Source organism: Staurois parvus, unplaced genomic scaffold (assembly GCF_062004578.1).
Source record: "Staurois parvus isolate SC_StPar_1 unplaced genomic scaffold, SC_StPar_1.0 ptg000414l, whole genome shotgun sequence".
Taxonomy (NCBI): domain Eukaryota; kingdom Metazoa; phylum Chordata; class Amphibia; order Anura; family Ranidae; genus Staurois; species Staurois parvus.
In genome coordinates, this window is record NW_028318210.1 from 7,551,615 (window position 1) to 7,570,913 (window position 19,299).

The 19,299-nt window shown below is 43.2% G+C and overlaps 1 protein-coding gene across 2 annotated transcripts in view; it reads right to left on the reverse strand.

The window, feature by feature from the left end:
- Positions 1 to 2,238: 2,238 nt before the first annotated feature.
- The window catches only part of JMJD7 (jumonji domain containing 7), a 32,190-nt gene continuing 15,129 nt past the window's right edge, over positions 2,239 to 19,299 (reverse strand). For both annotated transcript variants that reach the window (XM_089686908.1, XM_089686907.1), the window contains exons 4-8: positions 17,762 to 17,818; positions 14,426 to 14,521; positions 11,768 to 11,844; positions 9,067 to 9,226; positions 2,239 to 2,593 (exon numbers count right to left, since the gene is read on the reverse strand). In XM_089686908.1, the coding sequence (XP_089543034.1) occupies positions 2,460 to 2,593; positions 9,067 to 9,226; positions 11,768 to 11,844; positions 14,426 to 14,521; positions 17,762 to 17,818 (524 nt within the window). In that variant the 3' untranslated portion in view covers positions 2,239 to 2,459. The remainder of the gene's footprint in view (positions 2,594 to 9,066; positions 9,227 to 11,767; positions 11,845 to 14,425; positions 14,522 to 17,761; positions 17,819 to 19,299) is intronic.

Below are 19,299 nucleotides of genomic sequence, written 5' to 3' on the forward strand. Positions count from 1 at the left end.
AAGCTAGGGTCGATATACTGGAACAGACACAGAAAACGCTTAATAATAAGCAAATGGGAGCTCAGAGAACTGAAGCTGCTCAGGCTGCACTGAGCATGTATGTATGTATGTATATATATATATATATATATATATATATATGGAAACAAACTGGGCAACGGGCCAGGAAGTGATGGTAGGGAAAGGAAATATAAACCCACAGACCACAGAATAGCAGGTGATACCCATAGGAGAGCACAGAAGCCAAACACCACATGTGAAAGGAATCAGAGGACTAGCACTTGCACTGCAGCTTGCTCATCAACCCCCTTTTCTGGCCTGTTAGGGTGCATGCTTGGAGAAGGGCCCGGTATGGATTTGAGGTGGGGGCATGCGTTTTTTCTTTGCATGGGGATTACCTCAAGATCCATACCAGACCCAAAGGGCCAACTTATGGCTCCCCACGGCATGGAGTGTAAGCCACAGCCTGCTTCTTCACCAGGGCTCATGATGGTGGGGATAGACATGCAGCTAGCTGGAACCTGGGTGTGGCCCCCAAGTATGCCCAGCTGAGGATGTGGAGACCACTAGCATGTTCAGAGTACAACAGCAGGAGACAGAAGGAAAACCAAGAAACAAGCTAAGGTCAGGGTGTGCAGCAGGCAAGCACAAACAGTAGATGAAGCCAGGGCTGGTATACAGGTCAGCCACAGAATACACATAGTAGTAAGCAACAGGCACTCCGAGAACTGTGAAGCTGCTCAGGCAACAGAATGAGCACATTCCCTGGACGCCATGTTATTATGCAAAGGGAGAGGGGATACACTGGGAACTTTGCAGCAACCATTGGCACTATGTTAGCACATGCCATAACTATTAAATGTTTCAGTTCAGCGTTGCACGCACTGTTATTAGCCCCATCCACACTTCTACCCAGGCATAAGGGAAACAGGGCAGTTTTACATCTTTGACTTTGCCCTGGGCACTGATTAATCCTGCATGGTATGCTGAGGAGGTAGGAGTTTGACCAGAGCTGGTTATAGCTTTCGGAACATCTGAAGAGAACTGGTTGCAGCACTGGCTGGAGCAACAAGGACATTATTTACTCCTTAATCCTGTACCCCTAAACGAGATGCCCACTGCAAGGGATGTATTTTTTATCATCTGAAAGTTGGACTTTAAAGTTAGTAGAGGTCATAATTTTTAAATATAATTTGAGTACTGCAAATAATTTTTTGTCAGTAAAATAAAAACAAAAGAAAGTATTTTTTATATGCTTCTATGTAATGTGTACTTAAAATTGAAACTCTTTTGGCCATATCTCTGATGTGGGTCACAGGAGTGGTAGAACTTACTTGTTCTCTCTTGTGACCCAGAATCGGCCAAAGGCTGCTGTCAGCTGACATCACAGAGCCACTCCAGGCTCTGGAAAGATCCCAACAATAATGTCGGGATCCACCCAGTTGCGTTATAAGCAGTGTGCCAGGCCTCTCAGCACACGGCTGAGAGCACAAACCACCCGCTCCCACTCCCTCTCCTGCCCTGTGCTCCAGTGAGTGCTGGAGGGGCAGAGCAGAGAGTAGTGATTGACAGTCACCGCTTTCTGCTCAGAGCAGACCCGAGAACTGAGCGATCAGCGATCTGATAGGGGCTTAGTGCCAGCATGCAGCATAGCACTGATGCTGCAGCAGGTAGGTAAGTACGTATGCTTATTTTTTATATTCCCATACTTCTCCTTTAATGGTAAAATAATAGTTGGCATACTTCAGTGGCCAGTGATAAATAGAAATCTTTATGGCAGCATACATAATTATTTCTAAAATGTTGAACAGTGCATAAAGAGGGAGTTCAATGACATGTAATATGTTGCTGCTGCTGTTACTGTCTCTGTGGCATTACAGCTCAGAGCTGACTTCTGCAAGGCTTTCTCTGTAGTACATAAGAACAAATGTATAACAAATAAACTGTATGTGGCTCTTTTAGAAAACTTCCCAATCTCTGTGACACTGCTAGTCACATAGGGTTTCAGGATGAAAATATAAACAATCAAGAATACACCTATTCTGAAGATCAAGCCAATATCATCTGGGCATAGGCATTGTTTACATCTCGGCATGCCAGGATACTAAATATATGAAACGAGTTGTGCAGGCGTACATGATCTCATCCGGGAAAGAAGAAATAACTCATGAAGGAAAAGGCTTTTCTGCATAGGAAGAACAACATCATATGTACAGTATGCTTTTAAATAATGACAACTTTCTGACTTTACTTTTACTTTAAACTGGCCACACAGGTTACAGTCTCATTCTACAATCAGTAACATCTGTAGCCAAGTTCTGGTGACAGTGTAATCACCACAACCAATATCTGAAGTTGAAATTCAGTACTGTCCTGCGGTGCTCAACAATCGCAATGTCTGCTTTTGTAAGTCAATTTCCATAGTCTTTGTGCTGGAATTAAATATAGCAGCCTGACAGTTATGTGTTCTTTTCTTCCCAGTCGGCTTCATGCTTTTTGTCCAATACAGAGTTTTTCATGACATTAGCGAGAGAGTCGAGGAGCTGGAAATAATGATATTTGATGTCATACTCCATGTCGTACCAGTAATTCACTGTTCAAAGGAGAAAATGAAAATTGGAGCTATATTAAACTTGTAAGTAGCAGACACATACAATATCGTGATATATACAGTGGTACCTACCACTAAGCACACAAATATATTGAGGCAGATACATGAAACTGTCAAATCTTTTGACCCACCTTCAAATGAAGAGACCAACCTGACACCCAGGCACATTTTGTGACAGTTCATGTGTCTGTGATCCAACTGTAATCCATCATTACAGCTACAGTAAGTGTTGTTGTAGTCAGTCTGACTTTCCCTGCAACTCTGAAACATTACGTGCCATTTCACAGTGTTTTCTGTAATATATATATATATATATATATATATATATATATTATATATATATATATATATATATATTATATATATATATATATGAGCTTTCTGTGGGTGTCAAATGGCTATTTTCAGCAACTCCTTCAGTTCTAAACTTTAACCCCTTGTCCCCCAGAGGATTTACCCCCCTTCCTGACCAGGCCATTTTTTTGCAATACAGCGATGCGTTACTTTAACTGACAATTGCGCAGCGTGAAACGTTGTACATAAATGAAATTTATGTCCTTTTTTTCCCCACAAATAAAGCTTTCTTTTGGTGGTAATTGATCACCTGTGCATTTTTATTTTTTTGCGCTATAAACAAAAAAGCCCGACAATTTAAAAAACAAAACAATATTTTTGACTTTTTGCTTTAAAACATGTCCAGTAAAAAAAAATCAAAAATCTAATTTCTTCATAAATTTAGGCCAAAATGTACTCTGCTATATGTCTGCTAAAAAAAAAATCCCAGTACATGTAAATTAATTGGTTTACATGAAAGTTACAGCGTCTAAAAATGGCATTATATATACTGGAATTTAAAAAAAAAAAACGTTATACTAGTAATGGCGATGATCAGCAACTTCTAGCGGGACTGCAGCAGGCATTCTGACACTGGGAGGAACTTACTAACTGCCACTGACATCCCAATGACACTAATACAGTGATCAGTGCTAATAAAAAGCATTGACACTGTACTAATGACACTGGGAAGGAAGGGGTTAACATCTGAAGCGATCAGTGTTAACTGTGTGCTGCTTTACTGTGTGTGCTGTGTGTGTTTTACTAGGGAAACATACTGCTGTGTATTTCTGTGCTGTGCAGAGAAATACACAGCAGTATGTTACTGCTGGCAGGGGAGAGACCTGTGTTGTTTACATACAGGTCTCTCCCGTCAGTGATACTCGGCGATTGTCGGGAGAGAATCTCCAACCGGGACCCTGTGATCACTATCTGTAACCACCAATGGTGGCGTGGGTATGGTGGCGTGTGCGCGCGCCCCCGTACCCGGAAATGCAAAACCATGTATATATACGTGATTTTACGCAGCCGTGCCGCCCTGTAGCAGTAGTTCCGCTATAAGGTGGTCAGGAAGCAGTTAAGGCTAGGTTCACATATCTTTGGTGCTTTAACGTGCGCTGTGCTTAGAAAACCGTTTTTTTTAACCGCAGGCCAATTTTCAGCTTTCAGCACTGTCACACTTTGATTGACAATTGTGTGACATTTTTTATCATTTTTTTCTCACAAATAGAGCTTTCTTTTGGTGGAATTTAATCGCCGCTGGGTGTTTTACTTTTTGCAAAAAAATTGAAAAAAAAAAAGTTTCTTTGTTTCTATTATAAAATGTTGAAAACAGGTAATTTTTCTCCTTCACTGATGTGCGTTGATGAGGCAGCACTGATGGGCACTCATAGGCGGCACTGATAGGCAGCACAGAAGGGCACTGATAGGCGGCACTGATGATGGGTACTGATAGACAGCACTGATAGGTGGCACTGACTGGCATCACTACTGAGCACTGACTGGCGGCACTGCTAGGCATTGACTGGCACAACCGCAGGGCACTGACTGGTGAAACTAACTGGCAGCACTGCTGGGCACTGGTGGGTGGCACTGCTGGGCACAGGTGGGCGGCACTGCTGGGCACAGGTGGGCGGCACTGCTGGGCACAGGTGGGCGGCACTGCTGGGCACAGGTATGTGGCACTACTAGGCACTGCTGGGCACAGGTGGATGACACTGCTGGGCACAGGTGTGTGGCACTACTAGGCACTGCTGGGCACAGGCGGGTGGCACTGCTGGGCACTTGTGGGCGGCACTGCCGGACACAGGTGGGTGGCACTGCTGGACACAGGTGGGCGGAACTGAGGGGTGGCACTGCTGGGCACCGATCATCAGGGCACTGATCATCAGTGCCCAGATGATCGGTGCCGATCCCTGCTCTGACAACTGCCGGTTCTCGGCAGTACTTTCCTCACGTTCTGACAGTGTAAGGAAAGTGCAGCCGAGAACCGGCAATTGCATTTCCCTGTGATCAGTGAGTCATTTGACACGGCTGATCACGTGGTAAAAGGCCACTGTGATTGGCCTTTTACCACATCACGTGATCAACTGTGTCCGTAGGACACAGCGATCACGGAGATCGCCGGATAGTGCGTTCTGGGAGGATGTCATATGACGTCCACCCAGAACTGGCCGGTCGCAGTGTAGCCGTCATTCGGCTATCTGCGGTCGGCAACTAGTTAATAGACTGCCCAATGCACCAAAAAGGAGTGCATGGTAGCGCAAAACAGTCCTCACTAACTGTGATTGACAGCAGAGAGTAAATGGCCTTGCTGCTGTGTCTCAGCCAATGAGGAGGGAGAGAGCCAAGAGTGCCTCTGCTCTTGTGCACATCACTGGTTCAGGTAAGTATAAAGGGGGGCTGGGGAAAAGCTGCATGAAGAAGTTTTTTTTACCTTAATGCAGAGAATGTATAAGGGTAAAGAACCTTCTGCCTTTACATCCACTTCAAGAATGAATGTCACTGCAGCACACCAATACACACCTTCCTGTGTTACTGCAACACAACAATGTGAACCCAGCCTAAGAGGGAGGAAAACTCACCTTTTCAGGGTAAATCAGACCTCTGGCAATGTCATCATAGCTGCCGTTAAGGGTTTACACCATATGCCCAGTGACAGGAGGAATGGAAGGGGTTATGATGTGGACTGGAAGTGTTGACATCCATGGACTCAAGGTTTACAAAGCTAGCTGCCAGTGTCCTAACTAGACTACACTCTATTAGTGATGAGCACATTTTATATAAAGATTATTCTGCACCCAAACCACACAGTATTTGTTCCTTACTTGACTGCAGACAGCTGCCAAAGACATAATGCAGCATAGTAAGGACAGTCAAGTAGTCCTGACACAGTTTTAAAGTGATGATTATTAGCCACTCTATACAGGAAGGTTAAAATGGAGTAACAGGGAGGGGGAAAAGAAGGGAGGGGTGGAAAGGGTAAGCAGCTCCAGTCAAATTTAAGAAGAGGAATTTAACATTTGTAGACATTACCCCCCCCCCCCCCACCCAAAAAAATAAGGAAGAATAAAATAAATATATCTATATACATACATACAGTTGTGTTCAAAATAATAGCAGTCAGACATCACTAACCTGATCAATCACTGTTTTTGGTGGAAATGATATTTCTACATGGCAAATAATTTACTAGCAGGTGTAGTAGACTAATAGAAATCCAACAGACCCAACAGTCATGACATGCATGCTGTTGAATCTGTGTAATTGAATCACTCATTGAAAGGGGCATGTTCAAAATAATAGCAGGTTGGAGTTCTATAAGTGAGGTCATTCATTCTTTGAAAAACAGGTGGCAATTATTGCCCTTATTTAAGGAAGGAAGGCAGCAAATGTACATGCTGATTACAGTGCATTTCTCTCTGACATTCTAAGGAAAATGGGTCGCTCCAGACATTGTTCAGAAGAACAGCATACCTTGATTAAAAAGTTGATTGGAGAGGGGAAAACATATAAAGAAGTGCAGAAAATGATAGGCTGCTCAGCTAAAATGATCGCAAATGCTTTAAAATGGCAACCAAAACCTGAAAGACGTGGAAGAAAGCGAAAAAGTACCATTCGAATGGATAGAAGAATAGCCAAAATGGCAAGGACTCAGCCAACAATCAACTCCAGGAAGATCAAAGAAGGTGTAAAGTTACCTGTGAGTACTGTTACAATTAGAAGACGCCTATGTGAAGTCAAGCTATCTGCAAGAAGCCCCCGCAAAGTCCCACTGTTGAAAAAAAAGACGTGCTGAAGAAGTTATAATTTGCCAAAGAGCACATTGACTGGCCTAAAGAGAAATGGCGCAACATTTTGTGGACTGATGAAAGTAAGATTGTTCTTTTTGGGTCTAGTGGCCGGAGACAGTTTGTCAGACGACCCCCCAAACACTGAATTCAAGCCACAGTACACTGTGAAGACAGTGAAGCATGGTTGCGCAAGCATCATGATATGGGGATGTTTCTCATACTACGGTGTTGGGCCTATTTATCGCATACCAGGAATCATGGATCAGTTTGAATACATCAGAATACTTGAAGAGGTCATGCTGCCTTATGCTGAAGAGGAAATGCCCTTGAAATGGGTGTTCTAACAAGACAACGACCCCAAACACACCAGTAAACGTGCAACATCTTGGTTCCAGACCAACAAGATTGATGTTATGGAGTGGCCAGCCCAATCCCCGGATCTTAATCCAATAGAAAACTTGTGGGGTGATATCAAAAATGCAGTTTCTGAGGCAAAACCAAGAAATAGAGAAGAACTGTGGAATGTAGTCCAATCATCCTGGGCTGGAATACCTGTTCACAGGGGCCAGAAGTTGGTTGACTCCATGCAACACAGATGTACAGCAGTTCTCAGAAACAGTGCTTATACAACTAAATATTCATTAAGTGATTCAAAGGAAAGCAAAATCTTCAAACATTTTTCAGTTTATATAGTGAATGTTTGAGTTTGTAAAGAAGAATACAAACACTGCTATTTTTTTGAACAGTCTAATATTCACTTTTCTTCAATTTTTTTTAGAGGAACAACACAAATACGATATATTTTTCTTCATGTTTTGATTTGGAATAGAATGTGTAGTGTTCCCAATGCATTTGTGTGTATGGAAATAAAAGCTATTAGAAGGATTTTGAGCTTTATTCACTTTTTTCAACACACTGCTATTATTTTGAACACAACTGTATATATGGAATATTCAGTCTTATTTTATCAAGATTTTCATCCAAAATACTGCATCACTATTGAATAAGAATAAAAACAGTGACATAGATAAACATAAACCACTTGACCTCTGGTAGGTTATACCCCTTCATAACCAGGGCATTTTTTTGCTATTCAACACTGTGCTACATTACATTTTTTGCTATATAAATACTGAAAATTTTGAAAGAGCACAATTTTCTATTATAAAATTTTGCAAACAAATAATCTTTCTTCATAAATGTAGGCCAAAATGTAGTCTGCTATATTTCTTTGGTAAAAATACCCCAAATCAATGTATATTATTTATTCTGTGTGAAAGTTATAGTCTACTACTACAGTCTGAAGAAATGAAATACATTTTTTTTTCTACATACTGTCACCAGTGCAGTACATGGTCATCATATGACTTGGTGTGGCGGGATACTGACTGGTGACAGTATTTAAAAAGAAAAAAAAAATTTTTAAAATTTCTGAATTTTTTTATTCAATTTTCAAAACATTTATTTTCACATACTATCAGAGTAGTTCAGTAGTTTCCTACTCTGGGGGGTGATCAGGGATTTTTTTCTACATGGTGACTGCTTATGACAGTGATGACCACTGTTATAAGCAATCGTTTTTACTGTCATGAATGGCTTTTATAATTGGCTTTCATTGGACTGTCATGAATGGCTACAGATAATCACATGGTACAGGGTGCTGTGATTGGCCCAGGTACCATGTGATAGCTGTGGGCCAACCACAGCATTACAATAGTAAGAAAGCTGTCATGAATGGAATCCATTTATGACAGTTTTGCTTACATGTTTTCATGTGATTGCTATGATTGGTCATAGCAATCACGATACCCCTGTCAGCTCACAGCAGCTGGGTGCCGATCTGTTGTGTCCATCACAGGATTGCGCTGCTGTGTGCCCCAGGGGGCATGTGCGTAAATGTACTGCTGGCTGGTTAATGATAATGTACAGGAAGGGGTCTATTATTAAAAAAAATGTCTCCAACATTCTCTAAGCTGTCACGAATAATATATTTGCCTAAAGTTTTTCTCCTAAGATCAGCAGCTCCATCTGGTGGTCATAATGCAGTATTTTCCTGATGGAGTTATTTCAGGAAAATGCCACATTATGGCCACTTGATGAAGTGGACAATCATAGGAAATAAAACATATTCGGCAAAATACAGGATTACTTGGCTGTGATGACAGTGTTCCAATTCAACTCTACCAATTCAGGCTCCCAAAAATGGACAATCAGTATTCAAAGTCACCAAAGTCAGTGGTTTTTGTGGCATTAATATACCTCTTGAAGAAATGAAGGGGGCCTGTCATAATTTTACATTTGATCTTTAAAATCTCTCCTCCTGCTTACCTGCAATGCAGCCATGGGATTGGCGCACATGATGGAACCACAGAGAAGGTAGATACAGCATTTCTCCAGCCCTAACGGTGACATGCAGTGGTTGTGTCTGACCGTATGCTGGGTACATACTCAGATCTGGATCCAGTGGATCAACAGAAATCCAAGGCACCTGAAAAAGACCAAATATAATTTTTAATTTTAAAATATTTTTAACTAACTTTACTAAAAGTAACCCTTTAACTAATTCAATGCAGTTATAAACTTTAGGCAGATGTGTGTGGTTATAGAAACACACAGCCCAACTCAAACCACCCCACCTCTCTGCACACAGGATTTGACTGACAGCAGCAGGAGTAAAAGGCTCCCGCTGCTGCATGGACATCCTGTGAGAGGAGAAAGACTGGGGAGAAGAACTGCAGCCACGCACATCGCTGGATCAATACAGGACTCAGAAAAGTGTTTTGAGGGAAGGGGGGATGGGCTGCAGCAAGTGGCTAAACAATTTTACCTTAATGTGGGGAATGCAATTTTCTTTTACAATGGATTTTATTGTAGAGTGGACAACATCAGAGAAACAGTCAGAAAGAAAATCACTGACCAACAGAAATAAAGCATACAAGTTTTCTGATGAATAATACAATAAATGCACTGAAGTATAGGCAAGGAAATAAACTGAGTACACAAGCACAGTATATGAAGAGAGAAGATAAAACATAATAATTTGCAAAAATGGCAGACAATTAGAGACCAATAAATTAGTAAACAAAGATCAAACATTATCACAAAATCTGCATACAGAAGGCAGGAAAAATAAACCACAAAGCCTCACTGGATGCACATTGGTATTCCACATTCAGGACTCCCGAGGAAGTCCAGCAAGTAAATATAGTATTGCTGGTAATGTTCTAAAAAAAAAAAGGGGTTACAATCAGCACAAATATGATTAAAACAGACAGAACAAAGATAAGAAAGGGCGGGACAAAGAAAAGAAAGACAAAGAAAAAAAAAAAAAGAAAAAAAGAGAAATGGGCTCCAGGGGACAGCGACGGAAACAAAATCCTATATCGGCAAAAGGGTCTGGTCAAATCTAGACGGTTGGGCTATATCAAGCCAGTGGCACCAGATCTGCAGAAACTTTGTGTGTGTGTCTAACAGCATAGCCGCCAGTTTCTCATTAACCATTATAAAATTCAATGCAATTTTAATGGTGAGATTAAAGCTAGCCATAGATGGATCAAAATTCAGCTGGTTCAACAGGGACCAGCATAATTTCGATCACTGTGTAGACCTCTCTATTCCACAGTGTAGACCTCTCTATTCCACATTAAATTGACTTTGGTCAAGCAGACAAGTTGGAAAACTTTTCTTGATCAGCGGCACTCAATGGACTCATCCATAAAGTAATGGAAAGTTAGACCTCAATATCAAAGTAGAATAAATTGGCAAGCAACTTAGTTTTAAAAATTAGGTGTCATTCACACAGGGCGCACAATACCAAACGCCCATGCAGGGCCGTGTTTACCTACACGGGAATGTACAGGTGTTCCATGCATCCCTGTGCAGGTAGTCTCATTGATGTCTATTGGGACACAGCAGATGTGCCTGTATATCCAAAGTGTCCCAATATGAAATCCATGTGGGGGCATTTTTCCTGACTCCCCCAGTGTGTGTTTGGTGACATGTACTCACACCCACTCAGATGTCATATTGGGACGTGACAGCTGTATTCATGCAGCTGCTGTCTCCACATAGACATCAATGTAACTGCCTGCATGAGGATGCATGGAACACCTGTACATCACCGTGAGGATAAGCTTGGCTCTGTACGGGTGTATGGTATTTCTGCCACACGTGAACAAGCTCTAAGTGTAACTATATAGAAAGTGCAGTGCTAAGTTAGTGAATATTATAGTGAAAATAAAGTGCAAAGTCAATCTCTGACATATAGCGGGAAAAAAAAAAAAAATTGATCAGCGAAACAGTGCAGCATATCAAAATCAAATATAAAAAAAGGTTCAATAAATCATTCAATAAATGTAAAACAGTAAAGTGCAGCATAAAAGTGAGAATATATAAAGTCCATAACATATCAGTGGAGTAAGAGCTATAAATTGTCCGTAAGGATAAAGTACGGCAATCACGTAGAAATATTGTGAAGTGATCCAATAGGGAATCCACCACCTCTGTCAGGTGTACACTCACCAGACATCTACTGGTAAACAGCATGTAATCACATCTCATCTGGGTACAGGTAACAGCAATGAAGCCTCTGCAAGGGATGTTCAGCCAAGGGCAAAAAACGCAGGTGGACCCTCTCCTTGAAGAAATAGCAAGATGGCTGCTGTTCCAACCTTTGGCAACGGCAGCGTGATGTCAGCAAGTGTGGCACTTTTTTTTTTTCCCCGCTATATGTCAGATTGACATTGCACTTTATTTTCACTATAATATCATTCATTTATTTTAGCACTGCACTTTCTATATAGTTATCCATAAGGAGTTGTTACCTATACCTTGGTGCTATCTGCTTTATAGTTCCAGTCTCGCCTATGCTTGATATTTATATAATATATATAGTGTAACTGCTCCACTCACATTGTACCATGACCTGCTCCTGCCCACTGCAAGTCTTATACTCACCTGTCTCTGATATATATAGTGAGATATCAACCATATTTGCTATTTCAATTTTGAAAACAAATAAACATGTTACCTTCTCTGCAGATTCCTGATCAACTATCTCAAATGATCCATCTTCATTAACCTGGTATATTGCTGGCTGGTATAACTCTGAAACAAATTGCAGAGACAGTTTAAACTTTCAATGAAACAACTGAAAACATTTCAACAGTACAAGGAACTGGTCGCTTCCTATCCCAATTCACCTGAGGTGTAGAGGATGTTTACTTTGAAAGAAGTACATTCACTTTGAATTATGAAAGTAAATAATGTGAACTTGATTGAATTTGAATATCCAATCCTGTGCGGCGGAAGAAAGAAAAAGAAAAAAAGATAGCTGCTAGAACGTGATTGGGTGATTCAAATGACAGGGTATTACCTTTTTTGTTTTGTTTTTCATTTTTAATGGGAAAGGAATTTTTTTGTGGGTCCCAGGCCCTGTACTTCTGGCTTTCTTGTCTAGGTGAGCAAGGTGTCCCCTGCTCAAAGCTTCCTGGGATATTGATGTCACGCATCTCAGAATGCTTCAGACACTCTCCACTACACTGCATGCGCCTAGCAGCTTCCCTACCAAACTAAGCATGAGGTTCATCATCGGGAGCCAGCTGCAAGAATCAGGAGGAACATGCTACATTAGTAGAAATATATCAGTGCAGGACCAGTTGTGCTGCAATGAAGGACAAAACAATGCTGGATTCAATGGCTTTGTGAAATTTTTATTTTTAAGACAACCCAGCAGACAAGGTGAGAGAAGAAAAAAAACTGGAAGGGGGGAATGACGTTCCTCTTTCATAATGAGTGAACATTCGCTTTATAAAGTTAACAGCTCTTCCCCTTTAGTAAAACACTTCCACCATGTGTCAGGGAATCACTGACCAACTGAAGTGAAAGCTCCCAGCAGGGGCACAGACAACAATATACAGTCAGGTCCATAAATATTGGGACATTGACACAATTCTAACATTTTTGGCTCTATACACCACCACAATGGATTTGAAATGAAACAAACAAGATGTGCTTTAACTGCAGACTGTCAGCTTTAATTTGAGGGTATTTACATCCAAATCAGGTGAACGGTGTAGGAATTACAACAGTTTGCATATGTGCCTCCCACTTGTTAAGGGACCAAAAGTAATGGGACAATTGGCTTCTCAGCTGTTCCATGGCCTGGTGTGTGTTATTCCCTCATTATCCCAATTACAATGAGCAGATAAAAGGTCCAGAGTTCATTTCAAGTGTGCTATTTGCATTTGGAATCTGTTGCTGTCAACTCTCAAGATGAGATCCAAAGAGCTGTCACTATCAGTGAAGCAAGCCATCATTAGGCTGAAAAAACAAAAAAACCCATCAAAGAGATAGCAAAAACATTAGGCGTGGTCAAAACAACTGTTTGGAACATTCTTAAAAAGAAGGAACGCACCGGTGAGCTCAGCAACACCAAAAGACCCGGAAGACTACGGAAAACAACTGTGGTGGATGACCGAAGAATTCTTTCCCTGGTGAAGAAAACACCCTTCACAACAGTTGGCCAGATCAAGAACACTCTCCAGGAGGTAGGTGTATGTGTGTCAAAGTCAACAATCAAGAGAAGACTTCACCAGAGTGAATACAGAGGGTTCACCACAAGATGGAAACCATTGGTGAGCCTCAAAAACAGGAAGGCCAGATTAGAGTTTGCCAAACGACATGTAAAAAAGCCTTCACAGTTCTGAAACAACATCCTATGGACAGATGAGACCGAGATCAGCTTGTACCAGAGTGATGGGAAGAGAAGAGTATGGAGCAGGAAAGGAACTGCTCATGATCCTAAGCATACCACCTCATCAGTGAAGCATGGTGGTGGTAGTGTCATGGCGTGGGCATGTATGGCTGCCAATGGAACTGGTTCTCTTGTATTTATTGATGATGTGACTGCTGACAAAAGCAGCCGGATGAATTCTGAAGTGTTTCGGGCAATATTATCTGCTCATATTCAGCCAAATGCTTCAGAACTCATTGGACGCCGCATCACAGTGCAGATGGACAATGACCCAAAGCATACTGCAAAAGCAACCAAAGAGTTTTTTAAGGGAAAGAAGTGGAATGTTATGCAATGGCCAAGTCAATCACCTGACCTGAATCCGATTGAGCATGCATTTCACTTGCTGAAGACAAAACTGAAGGGAAAATGCCCCAAGAACAAGCAGGAACTGAAGACCGTTGCAGTAGAGGCCTGGCAGAGCATCACCATGGATGAAACCCAGCGTCTGGTGATGTCTATGCGTTCCAGACTTCAGGCTGTAATTGACTGCAAAGGATTTGCAACCAAATATTAAAAAGTGAAAGTTTGATTTATGATTATTATTCTGTCCCATTACTTTTGGTTCCTTAACAAGTGGGAGGCACATATGCAAACTGTTGTAATTCCTACACCGTTCACCTGATTTGGATGTAAATACCCTCAAATTAAAGCTGACAGTCTGCAGTTAAAGCACATCTTGTTTGTTTCATTTCAAATCCATTGTGGTGGTGTATAGAGCCAAAAATGTTAGAATTGTGTCGATGTCCCAATATTTATGGACCTGACTGTAAATCTGACTCTTCTCCACTCAATCCAGAATTAAACAAAATCAGTCTGGTGGAGAATTTTCAATTATACACAAATAGACATCTGTTGGTCTTTATTGGAAGAGAGATTTCTTACTTGACATACCATATGGGATAAAAGGTCGGTCAGTTGGTGGGTGAAGAATAAAGTGCTTCTCTCCTGAAATGACACAATACAGGTTCTCGTAGTGGTCTTTATGCACTGTAAAAAGAAATATCAGCTGATTTAGCTAATAAAAACAAAGATATCCTTCCCTGTCTCCCTCATTAAAGCTCTATACACATTCTGCATACCTATAATGATTATGAAAACTAGAGGAAAGGAAACATTGTGCTACAATCCATATCAACCAATCTTTTTTTCCTGGTTTTCCTTAAAGTTCCTCCTTAAAGCTAACCCCTGCAGTAACCTAAACTTACTTTTTCTTCACTTTCCCATCTCTCCTTATCCACAGGAGTGAACAGAAGAAGCCATGTGTAAGCTCCATGGCACAATTTGGGGCTTACATAGGATTAACCCTTCCTGCCCAGTGTCAGTGATTTTTATTAGCACCGATCACTGTATTAGTGTCACTGGCAATGTCAGTGGCAGTTAGTCAGTTTTCCCCCAGTGACAGGATGCCCGCCGCAGACCCACTATAAGTCGCTGATTGCCGCCATAACTAGTATATAAAAAATAAAAATTCCAGTATATATACCGCAATTATAGATACCATAACTGTCATGTAAACCAATTAATTTACACGTATTGGGATTTTTTTTTTCTAGCAAAGACATGTAGCAGAATACATTTTGGCCTAAATTTATGCCGAAATTTGATTTTTTAAATTCTTTTACTGGACATGTTTTATAGCAAAAAGTTAAAAATGTTGTTATTTTCTCAAAATTGGCGGTCTTTTTTTGTTTATAGCGCAAAAAATAAAAACGAGGCGATCAAATACCAGCAAAAGAAAGCTCTATTTGTGGGGAAAAAATGGACATAAATTTAATTTGGGTGCAATCAGTTAAAATAACACAGCGCCCTATCGCAAAAAATGGCCTGGTCAGGAAGGGGGGTAAATCCTCTGGAGGGCAAATGGTTAAGGACTCTCCCCTTGACCCAATATGAAAGCACCGAGTGCCTGAATGGCCAATTGCCAAGCATCGCTGCTGTCATGTGGGAAGAAGTGGAGTGAGTCTCATAGCCTTTATACTCAATAGTACTGGATGCATCACTTCACTTCCAGGGCCAAATGCAAGAAAGGAGAGTATGTGCTGCTGATAGGGCTGTCATGTCAGTGAACCCAAGGCTTTGCCATACATGGACCCACATAGGTTAACATTATACCCAAACTTAAAAAAAAAAACAAAAAAAAAAAACCCAGATCCTGATTTCTCCGCTCCATTACATAAATTGGCACCTTCTACAACAGTGGTTCTCAACCTTTCTAATGCCGCGACCCCTTAATACAGTTCCTCATGTTGTGGTGACCCCCAACCATAAAATTATTTTTGTTGCTACTTCATAACTGTAATTTTGCAGGGGGAGGAATAGTGCCCCCATCGTTGGTGTCAGTGGGGGGAGCAATAGTGCCCCCATCGTTGGTGTCAGTGGGGGGAGCAATAGTGCCCCCATCGTTGGTCTCAGTGGGGGGAGCAATAGTGCCCCCATCGTTGGTCTCAGTGGGGGGAGCAATAGTGCCCCCATCGTTGGTCTCAGTGGGGGGAGCAATAGTGCCCCCATCGTTGGTCTCAGTGGGGGGAGCAATAGTGCCCCCATCGTTGGTCTCAGTGGGGGGAGCAATAGTGCCCCCATCGTTGGTCTCAGTGGGGGGAGCAATAGTGCCCCCATCGTTGGTCTCAGTGGGGGGAGCAATAGTGCCCCCATCGTTGGTCTCAGTGGGGGGAGCAATAGTGCCCCCATCGTTGGTCTCAGTGGGGGGAGCAATAGTGCCCCCATCGTTGGTCTCAGTGGGGGGAGCAATAGTGCCCCCATCGTTGGTCTCAGTGGGGGGAGCAATAGTGCCCCCATCGTTGGTCTCAGTGGGGGGAGCAATAGTGCCCCCATCGTTGGTCTCAGTGGGGGGAGCAATAGTGCCCCCATCGTTGGTCTCAGTGGGGGGAGCAATAGTGCCCCCATCGTTGGTCTCAGTGGGGGGAGCAATAGTGCCCCCATCGTTGGTGTCAGTGGGGGGAGCAATAGTGCCCCCATCGTTGGTGTCAGTGGGGGGAGCAATAGTGCCCCCATCGTTGGTGTCAGTGGGGGGAGCAATAGTGCCCCCATCGTTGGTGTCAGTGGGGGGAGCAATAGTGCCCCCATCGTTGGTGTCAGTGGGGGGAGCAATAGTGCCCCCATCGTTGGTGTCAGTGGGGGGAGCAATAGTGCCCCCATCGTTGGTGTCAGTGGGGGGAGCAATAGTGCCCCCATCGTTGGTGTCAGTGGGGGGAGCAATAGTGCCCCATCGTTGGTGTCAGTGGGGGGAGCAATAGTGCCCCATCGTTGGTGTCAGGGGGAGCAATAGTGCCCCATCGTTGGTGTCAGGGGGAGCAATAGTGCCCCATCGTTGGTGTCAGGGGGAGCAATAGTGCCCCATCGTTGGTGTCAGTGGGAGGAATAGTGCCCCATCGTTGGTGTCAGTGGGAGGAATAGTGCCCCATCGTTGGTGTCAGTGGGAGGAATAGTGCCCCATCGTTGGTGTCAGTGGGAGGAATAGTGCCCCATCGTTGGTGTCAGTGGGAGGAATAGTGCCCCATCGTTGGTGTCAGTGGGGGGAGGAATAGTGCCCCATCGTTGGTAATAGTGACACCAATGATGGGGCACTATTCCTCCCACTGACACCAATGATACTTACCTTGCTGACCCCTGCTCCAGCCTGGGCTGGCTCGCTCCCTCCCTCTCCCATGGTACAAACACTTACCGGTCAGATGGCTTCCTTCTCCGGCCGCTCTCCTCCTCTTCACTCGCTCGAGCTTCGCGGTGCCGCTCGGCTCCTCCTTTCCAAGCTCCACCTCCTCGCCGGTGATTGGCCGCCTGTGTGCCTCTCTTGAGCTACAGTTCCGGCGGCCAATCACCGGCGAGGAAGGATTGATCCCGGGGGTGTGTCCAGATGACAGGGACGGCATGTCATCCCGCCCACACCTGGAGACGGATCAAGGAGCGGTGTCTCGGTTCCTAAGGCCATCGGAAATATGTGTTTTCCGATGGTCTTAGGCGACCCCTGGGAAAGTGTCGTTCGACCCCCAAAGGGGTCAGGTTGAGAACCGCTGTTCTACAACACCCATGTTGAAACTATAAAATATCTAAAAACATCCTAAGTTAATGGCATTACATAAGACTTCACTGTTTGGGCAATATATTTTTCAATGTAAGTAATTAATGCAATTCTTCTGCCACGAATACAAACATATCTGTATTTATTTTCCTACCTGACTGTAACTATAACATTGGAATTACCCCACTCACATGAAGTCACTGCTGCAGACTCTCCCAGCCAGAAATTAACAGCATCTGGGCGCTTTCCTAATGATGGAAAAAAGACAGCATTACTACAGCCCAATTTAACTTTAAAGGGTTAGTTCACCTTTACAGAAAAAAGTTAACTAACATTGTGAACTAACACTGTACACCCTGCCCACTCCCCACTGTACTTACCTCTGGCAATCCTGAGTGGTCACCATCCCCACAGCTGGTCCAGCCTTTCAGGGATTTGAAATGCCAACTCTTTTCCATCTTCTCAGTGCAGAAAGATTCACTGTGATGGCACTGAGCAAACAAAATCAATCTTGTCCATCCCAGAAGCACTGCACGTCGCACATTCTTTTTTGTAGGAGACCACTTGTTAACCAGTTTAATACTGGGCACTTGCACCCACCTTCCTGTCGTGGCCAATTTTTAGCTTTCAGTGCTGTCGCACTACGAATGACAACTGCGCAGTCATGCAACATTATACCCATATGAAATTTTTTCTCACACAAATAGAGCCTTCTTTTGGTGGTATTTAACTGCATGCCTGCTGCCCTATAGTAAATGTATTGCTACAAGGCGGCAGGGCTGGGCAAAAGCACGAATATATATACGTAAATTGCATTTCTGGGTAGGGGGCACGCGCACCACCCTACCCACACCACCATTGGGGGCTAGGGATGCTAGAGATTTCCTGCCGGCATCTGTTGTAAAGCTGACAGGGGAGAGACAGGGGAAAGACATGCTGCTTTGTATTATGCCGAAATTTGATTTTTAAAATTTTTTTATTGGATGTTTTATAGCAAAAAGTCAAAAATATTGGGGGTTTTTTTTTTTCAAAATGATTGGTCTTTTTTTGTTTATAGTGCAAAAAATTAAAAACGCGGTGATCAAATACCACTGAAAGAAAGCTCTATTTGTGGGGGAAAAAAAAGGACATAAATTTAATTTATGTACAGCACTGCATGACCACACAATTGTTAAAGTAACGCAGCACCGTATCACAAAAAATAAATGGCCAGGTCAGGAAGGGGGCAAAATGCTCTGGAGGGCACAGCGCGGTCAGCAAGTGGTTAACCGCCTCCCGCCCGCCATATAGTAAAATGACGGACACAAGGCAGTTCTCTTGTTCTGGGAGGCCGTCATATGACATCCTCCCATTCTAAGCTCGCAGCGCAGCGATCGGCGGTGCGCTGTGTCCCTCGGACACAGCGGATCACCGATCACGTAAAGAGCCGAAGATGTCGGCTCGGTCATGTGATCAGCTGTGTCCAATCACAGCTGATCACATGTAAACAGGCAAATGTCAGTTATCAGCATTTCTCTCCCCACGAGCTGTCACGCTGACAGCTCGTGAGGAGAGGAGAGCCGGTAATCGGCATACCTCAGAGGGGACATGTGCACAGATCATCAGAGCACTGATGATCAGTGTGCCCTGATGATCTGAGTAGCCCCAGCAGCACCACCTGTCAGTGTCCATCAGCTCTCAGTGCTCATCAGTGCCACCTGTCAGTGCCCATCAATGCCACATATCAGTG